Source organism: Lethenteron reissneri, chromosome 67, assembly GCF_015708825.2.
Source record: "Lethenteron reissneri isolate LAM-NWPU_2019-01 chromosome 67, ASM1570882v1, whole genome shotgun sequence".
Classification (NCBI taxonomy): Eukaryota; Metazoa; Chordata; class Hyperoartia; order Petromyzontiformes; family Petromyzontidae; genus Lethenteron; species Lethenteron reissneri.
Genome location: NC_083845.1, coordinates 2,706,511 through 2,717,600, shown reverse-complemented (window position 1 = coordinate 2,717,600; position 11,090 = coordinate 2,706,511). Strand labels below are relative to the sequence as shown.

General features: G+C 56.3%; 1 protein-coding gene across 1 annotated transcript; it reads left to right on the top strand.

Moving 5' to 3' along the window:
• The first annotated feature begins 273 nt into the window (after window positions 1-273).
• LOC133360216 (tumor necrosis factor ligand superfamily member 15-like) lies at window positions 274-7,623 on the top strand. The gene is made up of 5 exons (XM_061578849.1): window positions 274-906; window positions 3,093-3,138; window positions 4,165-4,242; window positions 4,739-4,899; window positions 5,497-7,623. Exons 1-5 carry the CDS (start codon window positions 676-678, stop codon window positions 5,836-5,838), a joined length of 858 nt encoding a protein of 285 aa, XP_061434833.1. The 5' UTR covers window positions 274-675; the 3' UTR covers window positions 5,839-7,623.
• The last annotated feature ends 3,467 nt before the right edge of the window (window positions 7,624-11,090 follow it).

The following is an 11,090-nucleotide window of genomic DNA, read 5'->3' as shown; positions in this document are numbered from 1 at the left end:
TGGAACCCACGCCCCGCGTGTCTGCCTCCCACTACCCTCCTCCCCTCTCTCACAACCCACGAACAGAGAGGGGAGGGTGGAAGGAGGGTGCTGTGTGGGTGGGTAGGTGGGGGATTTCCTAACCTCCCTGGCCAGATTCGCTGTAACTCGCAGGGCTGGTTTCGGTTCCTGGTGGAAATTCCGGACGGGCGGAGGGCAATTTACGTGAGCTCGTGGTGGGGGGGGGGGGGCACTTGAGTGGGTTGGTCGACTTATAAAAGCGTTGCTGCTCAAGCAGAGTCAAAGAGTTCGGCGAAACCCGAGAGAGACACGCACGGAGATCGGTCTCAGTTGAAGTGCCCCATGCTGTGTGTTGCCGTCCCATACCGAATCGGGAAATGCGTCTGCAAGTCTTGTTGACAAGATAATTCGCACGGGCTCATTACGAAGCCAGACCCAGTGCTGCTGTGCGAACAACAACAACAGAAACAACAACAGCAGCAGCAACAGCACAACAGCAGCACAGCAGAACAACCGAGCTGACCCCGGAGAGCGCCTCGCACCTGCCCCGGTGACTCTCGCTCCATCGGCAGCCGATCAACGGCATCGAGACCCCAGCGGGCCGCTGGGACCGTAACCCGCACGACGACCCACAGCCGCTCGGCTACAGAGGGACACTCGGAGGAGGAGGAAACGATGTCGAGTCGCGACAGCTTCCTGAGCGAGAGGGGCTTCACGGTCCACGTCCCCGCCGGCGACTTGGGCTGCCCAGAAGAAGGCCGTGGCAAGGGCACCTCGGGCAGCAGCAGCAATGGTCTCTGCAGGGGTCTCATCACGATCCTGGCCGCGCTGCTGGTGATGGGGGCCACGGGAGCCATCGTGTTCGCGCTCTACCAGGCGCGCCGGGACCTCGCCAATCTCAAGCAGGTGGGTGGCCGTGACCGAAACGAAACGGTGGAGCCTCGGCGCCGAGCGGCCGGCAACAAGCAGCACTAAAAAAAGACAGACCCCCCCCCCCACCACCCCGTATAGACTCCTAAACAGACTGTCGGGGCAAGTGCTGTTAGCGAGCAGCAGCAGCAGCACCTATGACCTATGACCTATGAAGGCTACCGGCACTGTGGCAGGCACACCGAGGGGGTGGGTGGCCGGCAAACTCGCCCGACCGTCTTTGTCTCCCCCAGTGGCGATGTTCACTGCGCACACCGCGCCAGGCACTTTTGTAGCCACGACCGAGGAGTCTGCAACGTGGCAGACGCCGCTTCGTGGTGCCACTGCTTCTAGAGGCGATAATGCCTCCTAGCCACAATCGTCTACACGGGGGTGTCCGTGGGTCTACGTGAGTCTGTGGGTCTCCGTGAGTCTGTGGGTCTCTGTGTGGGTCTGTGAGTCGGTGGGTGTCTCTGTGAGGCTATGGGTCTCTGAGCGAGTCTCTGTGTGAGTCTCTGATTCTCTGTGCGAGTCTCCGTGTTGCTGCAATGCCGTCTGTCTCTCCCTCTCTGCTTCACTTCCCTTCTCTCGGCCTCCTCTCCCGAGTTGAGTTTTGTCCTCTCGCGGGTCAAGAGTTGAACGCGGACCTCGAGCTGAGCGAGGTCGTTGTTGTTGTTGTTGCTGGAGCCAGCGCTGCCCTAAGCAGTCGCGAGGTGTGTATGGCCGGAGTGATGATATTATTACGCAGATACTGAAACGCAACAGTAATTTAAAATCAGGGTTGGGGAACCTTTTTTCCGCCAAGGGCCATTTGGATATTTATAACATCATTCGCGGGCCAGACAAAATAATCAACTTAAAAATTAGCCCGTTGTTATATTTGGTCAAACATTTCATTAACTCGCCCCTAATGCGATGGGCTGGAACTGCTTCTCTTTGGCGAGGCGTGTGATGTTAGCTGGTTATTGATGATGTTGCTGCAACTCGCAACTGCTTTTCCAGGTTTGCTCCGAGATTTATTGAATTTCGAGTCCCGCCTGTGGTTGCCTTGGCAGGGCCAGACCAAATTACTTCGCGGACCTTGTACGGCCCCGCGGGCCGGACGTTCCCCACCCCTGGTTCAAATGAACAAAGTGCCCTTGATCGTTCTCGGGGCGCTCCAAATATGTATCGGGTAATCCATTAATACAGTAACTGGGTCGCTTACTTATCAAATACATATATCGGGAGTGGTGTGGGGGGGGGGAATTGATCAATTAATTGAGAAAAGAGCTGGAGGAGTCACGGGAAGTGGGCCATTTGTAAAGCGCCCGCAGAGTTCCATTCATAAAACACTTGGATGGGTCACATGGCCCGCGTAAGACTCATTCACAAAAGTGCGGACAGCCGACGTGACGTCATCACTAAACACCGACACGACGTGTGTGTGGCCTGAAGAGGAAACGAATAAATGTATAACAGGCGACGTTTCGCGCGACGACCCTCAATGCACGCGTGTCCCACTTGTGCCATGGAGAAGGACCATTGCCCCGAAACGTCGCCCATTACATTGTTTTGTCTGTCGTGTTGTTGTTGGAGTGTTGCCGTTATTGTCTGTGCAGTTGATGGTTATGGTCGTGATGATGGATGATGGTGGTGGTGATGATGATGATGGTGGCGACGATGATGATGGTGACGATGATGATGATGGTGACGATGATGATGGTGGCGATGATGATGATGGTGACGATGATGATGATGGTGACGATGATGATGATGGTGACGATGATGATGATGGTGACGATGATGATGATGGTGACGATGATGATGGTGACGATGATGATGATGGCGACGATGATGATGGTGGCGATTATGATGATGATGATGGTGACGATGATGATGGTGACGACGATGATGATGGTGACGATGATGATGATGGTGACGATGATGATGGTGGCGATGATGATGATGGTGACGATGATGATGATGGTGACGATGATGATGATGGTGGCGATGATGATGGTGGTGGCGATGATGATGGTGGTGGCGATGATCAGGATGTTGGTGGCGATGATGATGATGATGGTGGCGGCGATGACGATGATGATAATGAATGACGATCGCCGTGATGGGCGGTGTGTGGTTGATGCGTGAGTGGAAGTGGCATCAGCGCTGACCTTGCCGCTCGCCCCTCTTTGTTGCAGTCGCTGCCGAGCGTCATCCACAGCGCGATGATCACCGAGCTGGAAGGTGCGTCCCTCACCAACACCCTCGCCACAACCCTCGCCGAAATCCTCACCAAAACCCTCACCAAAATCCTCACCAAAACCCTCACTGCCCTCATTTCCGAAACTACCCCCCCTCCCCTTTATATTGATGCCACTGGTTCTTCACGTTCTGTAGATGTAGATGTCACTGGTTCTTCGTGTTCTGAAGATGTAGATGCCACTGGTTCTTCGCGTTCTGTAGATGTAGATGCCACTGGTTCTTCGTGTTCTGTAGATGTAGATGCCACTGGTTCTTCACGTTCTGTAGATGTAGATGCCACTGGTTCTTCACGTTCTGTAGATGTAGATGCCACTGGTTCTTCGCGTTCTGTAGATGTAGATGCCACTGGTTCTTCACGTTCTGTAGATGTAGATGCCACTGGTTCTTCGCGTTCTGTAGATGTAGATGCCACTGGTTCTTCACGTTCTGTAGATGTAAATGCCACTGGTTCTTCGCGTTCTGTAGATGTAGATGCCACTGGTTCTTCACGTTCTGTAGATGTAGATGTCACTGGTTCTTCGTGTTCTGAAGATGTAGATGCCACTGGTTCTTCGCGTTCTGTAGATGTAGATGCCACTGATTCTTCACGTTCTGTAGATGTAGATGCCACTGGTTCTTCACGTTCTGCAGATGTAGATGCCACTGGTTCTTCGCGTTCTGAAGATGTAGATGCCACTGGTTCTTCACGTTCTGCAGATGTAGATGTCACTGGTTCTTCATGTTCTGTAGATGTAGATGCCACTGGTTCTTCATGTTCTGTAGATGTAGATGCCACTGGTTCTTCACATTCTGCAGATGAGGATGCCACTGGTTCTTCACATTCTGTAGATGTAGATGCCACTGGTTCTTCACGTTCTGTAGATGTAGATGCCACTGGTTCTTCACGTTCTGCAGATGTAAATGCCACTGGTTCTTCACGTTCTACAGATGGAGATGCCACTGGGGACACACAACGCAAAACTTTGCGTCGTGTCTGGTATTAAGCGTGCGCCCGATTCTCCCCTCCAGGTTTCCAGGTGGGACCGTACGAAAGACAGATGACTGAGAATAACTCGCAGTCGGGCAAGCCCTTGGCGCACCTCACAGGTAACGGCCACACCACCACGGCACGCCCGCGTTCACGTGCATGTGACCGAGTGAGCGGGTGAGCGAGCGAGCGTGTGTGTGGGTGAGTGGGTGAGTGAGTTGGCGAGCGTGTGTGTGAGTGATTGAGTGGTTGAGTGAGTTGGCGAGCGTGCATGCACATGAGTGGGAGAGTGACCAGGTGAGTGAGCGAGCGTGTATGGGATGAGTGAGCGGGCAAGCGGGTGTGTGAGTGGGTGAGTGAGTGAGCGGGCGAGCGTGTGTGTGAGTGAGCGGGCGAGCGTGTGAGTGGGTGAGTGATTGAGTGGGTGAGCGGGCGAGTGTGTGTGTGAGTGGGTGAGTGATTGAGCGGCTGAACGTGTATGTGAGTGGGCGAGTGAGCGAGTGAACGGGCGAGCGTGCATGCGACTGAGTGAGTGGTCGAGTGCGTGTTCTGAGCGAGCAAGCAACGCCGCTGTGCGCTGACCCCCACGCGCCGTTCCTTGCCGTCCCCGCGCAGTCCGCGCCTCCCCAGCGGCGTCTTTGCCCGCGAAGGGGGCGGGCAACGTGAGCTGGGAGTCCCTCGCCTTGGCCGGCGTCTCCTTCCTGCGGAACGGCCTCATCCTGCACAACGGCAACGTGCGCATCGACAAAGAAGGAGACTACTTCATTTACTCGCAGGTGAGCTCGGGCGGAGGCCCTGGGGGGGTGGTGCTCACCGCCCAGGAGGGGGCCGGGGAAGCGCGGAGCGTCCGACGGGTCGGTGGCCGCCGTCGCGAGGCGTCGCCGCGGCGATGAGTGGCCACTCCGCTCCCGTTCCCGCACCACCCCGGTTAGCGCGCTCGTGGCTACGTGCGGCGGAAGCGCACGTACGTCGACGGTGCGCCGGGCTACACGGACCACCTCGACGCACGGTCGCGCGTGGCATCCATATCCGCCACACGGAGGAGAACGAGGGGGGCAAGTGCCGACAGCCGGGGGGGGGGGGGGCGGGGGTTTCCTGCCTTCGACGGGCACGTCGTGACGCGGGCCGCAGCGCCATCGGGGTTATGGCTCCTTCCCGATGACCGGCCCGACCGGCAAACAAAAATCGACGTCCGCCGAGGGGCCCCCGGGGCTCCGCAAAACCACCCGGCGCACGCGGCACGCGGTACGCGGCACCACGCGCCGGGCCTGCACCGCCGCTACGGCGCTGCCACCCCCCTTTCAACTCGCTCCCCCGCGCCGACGTCCCGCTCACCGCTCGCCCCCCGCGCCCCCCGCTCCTCCCGCCGCCAGGTCTACTTCCAGAGCAGCGACTGCAGCGAAGGCGCCGGCGGGGACCACGTGCTGGTGCACGCGGTGAACCGCAAGGCGCCCAGCTACGAGATGCCGTTCACGCTCATGGAGGCCGTCAAGTCGCGCTGCGGCGACGGCGGCGGCCTCGGGCACCGGCCCGCGACGCGCCGCCCCCCCCACCACCCGCACCGCCAATCGCCGGGGCGGCCGTGGTTCGGCTCCAGCTACCAGGGCGGCGTGTTCAAGCTGGAGGCGGGCGACCAGCTGTACGTGTCCGTGTCCGACCTCAGCCTGGTGAGCGACGCGGCGGACAAGACCTACTTTGGGCTCTTCATGCTTTGAGGTGTTTTGGACGACGGTTCCAGTCCACCCCCCCTCCCCCCCCCCCGGATGTCCACGGCGGAGGGCGGGGGGGGGCGGGGGGGGTCGGGGGGGAACTTGTGGGACTCCGCGGGGCCGCAGCTGCCACGACGCGCCAACGCGGCGGCGCTTCGTTCCGTCGTGCCTCGTGGTGGGAATTCCCACGTCCCGCCGCCGTGGTTGGGGGTGGTGGACGGAAGATAGCGGTGAAGGTCGGAGCGGGGGAGCCGGGAGCGGAACGCCGATGGGTTTTTTATTATTCGGGAAGGTCCCCAGACGGAGGCCGGACCGTCTGGTCACGAGCGGCGGATTCCTCCTCCTGCTGCTGCTGTTGCTGCTGCAACTGCTGCTACTGCTGCTTCTGCTGCTGCTCCTGCTGCTGCTGCTCCTGCTGCTGCTGCTCCTGCTGCTGCTACTGCTGCTACTGCTGCTCCTGCTGCTACTGCTGCTCCTGCTGCTGCTACTGCTGCTACTGCTGCTCCTGCTGCTGCTCCTGCTGCTGCTGCTCCTGCTGCTGCTGCTCCTGCTGCTGTTGCTGCTGCTGTTGCTCCTGCTGCTGTTGCTCCTGCTGCTGTTGCTGCTGCTGCTGCTGCTCCTGCTGCTGTTGCTCCTGCTGCTGTTGCTGCTGCTGCTGTTGCTGCTGCTGTTGCTCCTGCTGCTGTTGCTCCTGCTGCTGTTGCTGCTACTGCTGCTGCTCCTGCTGCTGTTGCTGCTGTTGCTGCTGTTGCTGCTGCTGCAGCTGTTGCTGCTGCTGTTTCAGAGAGCCTACTTCATCGTGTGATCAATACGCATTCGTCATGGACTGTACCCATAAGATTGCGCAATATGAAATGTTCTTACTTTTTATACTTTCTTTCTTAATGGGAATTCATCGCGCAGAAGTGAAAACGAGAAGTTGAAACTTGTTCCGGTTTTACCCGGGGGGGGGGGGGAGGGGGGGGGGGGTACGGTCCAGGATGTGGCGTCTGTGTTTGGGTGGCGGCGAGGAATTGGTTCGGTACCAGGATCCCGTGCCGGTCTCGCCTTGAACTCCACCGCAGTTCTTACCGCTCAGTTCTTTCCCGGCGTGAAGACTTGACGAACCGCTTGCTACGCACTTGCTACGCGCTCTCCATGAGACCGCGTGTTAATGGTTTCTTTTTGTTGTAAATACGAAATATTTATTGGTGCTGTCACACATGGCCCATCGCGTGGGAGTGGTGGCGCGATGGTTAGCGCACTCTGATATAAATCCGGCGACGCAGCGTGCGGAATGGGAGGTGGATTTAAGAAACTCGCCCCCCCCCCACCCCACCCACGTTTCCACTGGAATCGAACCGGTGACCTGTGTCGCAGGTCCAGCCGGCGTGCTGGTGACCGTTCCCACCACCACCACCACCACCATAGTGGCAGGAGGAGCGTTCTCTCAAATGTGAATTTTAACTTTGTCCTACGCTGCGTGTCGATGCCGCGGAACGTAAGCGGGCACTTGGACAATGGGATTACGGTTGGGGTGGGACGTCCAATGCTGTTCCGTTATTTAAGAGTAATTATTTATATCCTCCCGATACACTGCACATTGTACAAAATCTATTTTTTATCAGACTTGTAAACGCGCGCGTTTTTGTAGATATGCGTTTGTCCATGACGTGTCGTGGAAAACCCAAAGGCAGCTTTTGTTGTGATTATTCGTCATCGTCGGTGATATTTTATACGAAGTTAGAATGTTAATTATTCAATGGCGAGTCATGCGTTAAGTTAAAGGTCGGCGAATAAAAAAAACGCAGGAAAAAAAATCCCTGTTCCCGTGTCTTTGTTTTTTGTTTCCAAAAAAAAATATCCAAAGCAGAACTAACAACCACATGGGCCCTGCCCATCCCTGGGCGCGACCCTCAACACACGGGGGCCCATAGAACGTACAGCCCAACATGGCTCACACTCCGGGCCATCAGACTCGACACGCTGGGGACCGCATTCGCCACCGTGATGCTTCGTCTCTTCCACCCTCTTTGTCCCGTTCCCGCAAACCTCCGGGAAAATGTAAAAGAATGGAAAATCCGATAACGCTGGAGGGGGGAATAAAATGGGGCGAGAGACACGCAAAACACCAATAAATATACAGCAGCAGGCGTCGGGGTTGGGATCGAACCCACGACCTCCTGTAGACCAGGCGAGGTAGTTAACATCTCCTAGCCACTGTGATGATGACGAGAGAGAGACACGCAAACTCCAAATATACAGCACGTGTCAGGTTTGGCTCTAATCCACGACCTCCTGTAGACCAGGCGAGGTAGTTAACATCTCCTAGCCACCGTGATGATGATGAGAGACACGCAAACTCCAAATATACAGCAGCAGGCGTCAGGGTTGGAATCTAACCCACGACCTCCTGCATACCAGGCGAGGTAGTCAACATCTCCTAGCCACCGTGATGATGACGAGAGAGAGAGAGAGACACGCAAACTCCAAAAATACAGCAGCAGGTGTCAGGGTTGGAATCTAACCCACGACCTCCTGTAGGCCAGGCGAGGTAGTTAACATCTCCAAGCCACCGTGATGATGACGAGAGAGAGAGAGACACGCAAACTCCAAATATACAGCAGCAGGCGTCAGGGTTGGAATTTAACCCACGACCTCCTGTAGACAAGGCGAAGTAGTCAACATCTCCTAGCCACCCAAAACGCTTCGCCATCCCACCGACAGTTGTCCCCACTTACCCCCCCCCGCCCCCCCCCCCCTGAGGCGCCCGTCACGTGGCGCTCGGCCCCAGGCCGCCGTGGCACCAACGCCAGCGGCCACTGCCTCCGCCACGGCGGCTGCCTCGACAAGGACAATCGCCGCCCGCGCGGGCCACCTCTGCGGAGACGGAGCCACCGAAGCAGCGGATGGAGCGTGATCATGGCGGGGGGAGGCCAACAATGTCGATGACAAACCAGGCCGCTGGGGAAGTGGCGGCCCCGAACCACCTCGGAATGCGACCGGCCCCAGGAGGCTTCGTCACCGACTGTTGCAAGATAAAATCCCGACCGCCACAACCTGACGCGTGGGAGGCGAGAATGAGCTCGGGAATTACCCCCCTCGCCCCCTCCTGTGTCGACGTGGCGGGGTCAGGAGGTCAGAGGCGCCGAGCTCCGAGAGCCTGGGCTCGACTCCAGGTCCCAGTCGAGTCGATGGTCTCATCCCAAACCACCATGACCCCAACTATCACCCCCCCACCCACCATCCCACCCACCTCCTCCCCGATCGCCTCGGCCTCGACAGGAGAATCGTGAAACGAGATCGGTGCCTCCACTCGACTCACCTCCACTCCGCCTCTGAGATTCTCTTCACTGTCTCGTGCGACGAACGTTACCGGCGTGGTGAAGTATGGTCAAACGGTGTCCATGATTAAGGGGGGAGGGGATTGTCACAGCTGGTTGTAGGGGGCCGTACATAGATGACGTCACGCGATTTTGGATGATTTTTGACCCCCCCCCCTCTCTCGTCACACGGCGTCACGAAAAGTCAGACCCCCCCCTCAAATATGACGTCACAGCTCTGCCCCCCCCCAAAAAAAAAACATGCTTCAAATCGCTTTAAACTATTGTCATTGTAGTGCGTATTTAATGTGGCGCTGCACTCTGATGATGTAGGAGTGTTATACCAATTAGTGTTGTTATAACAATTAGTTTTGCTATAACAATTTTATATTTATTTAAAGTTGCGCATTTTGATGTGACGTCACATTTCTCAACCCCCCCCCCCTCGTCACACATCGTCACAAATATCTGACCCACCCCCCCCCCCCCCCCCAGGTGCGTGACATCATTTATGGACGGCCCCTAGATCCACAACCGTGATCAGGCATCGTCAATTCCCTTTCGGGGCGAAGCCCCCCCCCCCGCCCGCTCTCTCTGCTAAGAGGTCTTCAACATCTCACGATCCTGCGATGCAGCGAACCGCCTGGCACCCGATTTCATCGCTCCGTCTCCAGGGTGGACGGGCCCTCTCTGAAATGATTGTCGCGTACATTGACCGTGATAGAGGTGAGGGGGGGAGGGGTTAGGTCGCCTAAATATGAGTTCGTCGATAAACCAGCCACTACCCGACACGTCGACAGAACGTGGCCAATTCGTCACTCGTGCAGGCGACAGCCGCAGCCATCTGGCTGTCGCCTGATGATGCTCGTTGTGATCACCGGCGAAGCGTCGTGCTCGGATTGTGAACGTTGTGGGTTTACTCTCCAACACACAGCGGCACGTGCTGCACTCGTGACGGATTGGCCACGTTCTGTTCACGTGACAAGCCCCTTGCTGATTGGCTCCGGTGGGGCGGGGGTTCAAGCGACACAGCGTTGATATCTTCTCGGTTCTTTCGGTAAAGTCACGTAGATGGGAAATAAAAATAATGTATTTTATTTGTTTTATTTTTATTTTATTATTTCCCTTCTACGTTACTTTACCGAAAGAACCAAGAAGATGAATCCCTGCAGTCACGAAAGCTTTCAATCGAAAAAAAAATACAACGTTTATACTTACACCATCGAACCCAAACAACCTCGAGTGTGGTCGTGAAAGCCTCCGTGTTAAAACTGACGTCCATTGCCACGTGCATCGCCACGTGCACGCACCCCGAGTGTGCGAGGCCTGGGTTGTGGGCCCGCTCTTGTGCAGTGCGACACTGATGGCCACACGGAGCTCCTTCACGGCGTTCAAAGTTCACGAGTTGCCGTCACTCAGGACAAAGGTCCCCCGTGTAGGCTCAGGAGACTGTTTGGGCCAAGTGTTGTGAGCGAGTAGCACTTTGGTTTGAAGCTTTCGTGACTGCAGGAATCCATACACGTTGGTTCTTTCGGTAAAGTCACGTGGGTAGAAAAAAGAATAGATCACGACGTTTCGATCGCAGCTCCACTGCTGGATTAGAATTTTTTTCCGCTTGAGGACGACCGCTTGCATTGCGCCCGAAACGTCGTTCTTTCGGTAAAGTCACGTAGAAGGGAAATAATAAAATAATAAAAATAAAACATAAAAAAATTCTCACGACGTTTCGGCCACAACGCAAGCAGCCGTCCTCAGGTGAAGAAACAGAGCTGTCGGAAAGACAGCGTCCTAATGAACACCGCTAAGCTTGGCAGCGTATATTTAAGCTGGGTGGGCGGAGGAGAGCGCCTTGACAAAGGAGTTTACATATCAACAGCGAAATTTAGCAAAGAACCAAGAAGATGAATCCCTGCAGTCACGAAAGCTTTAAATCGAAATCTTACGTCGTGATTCATT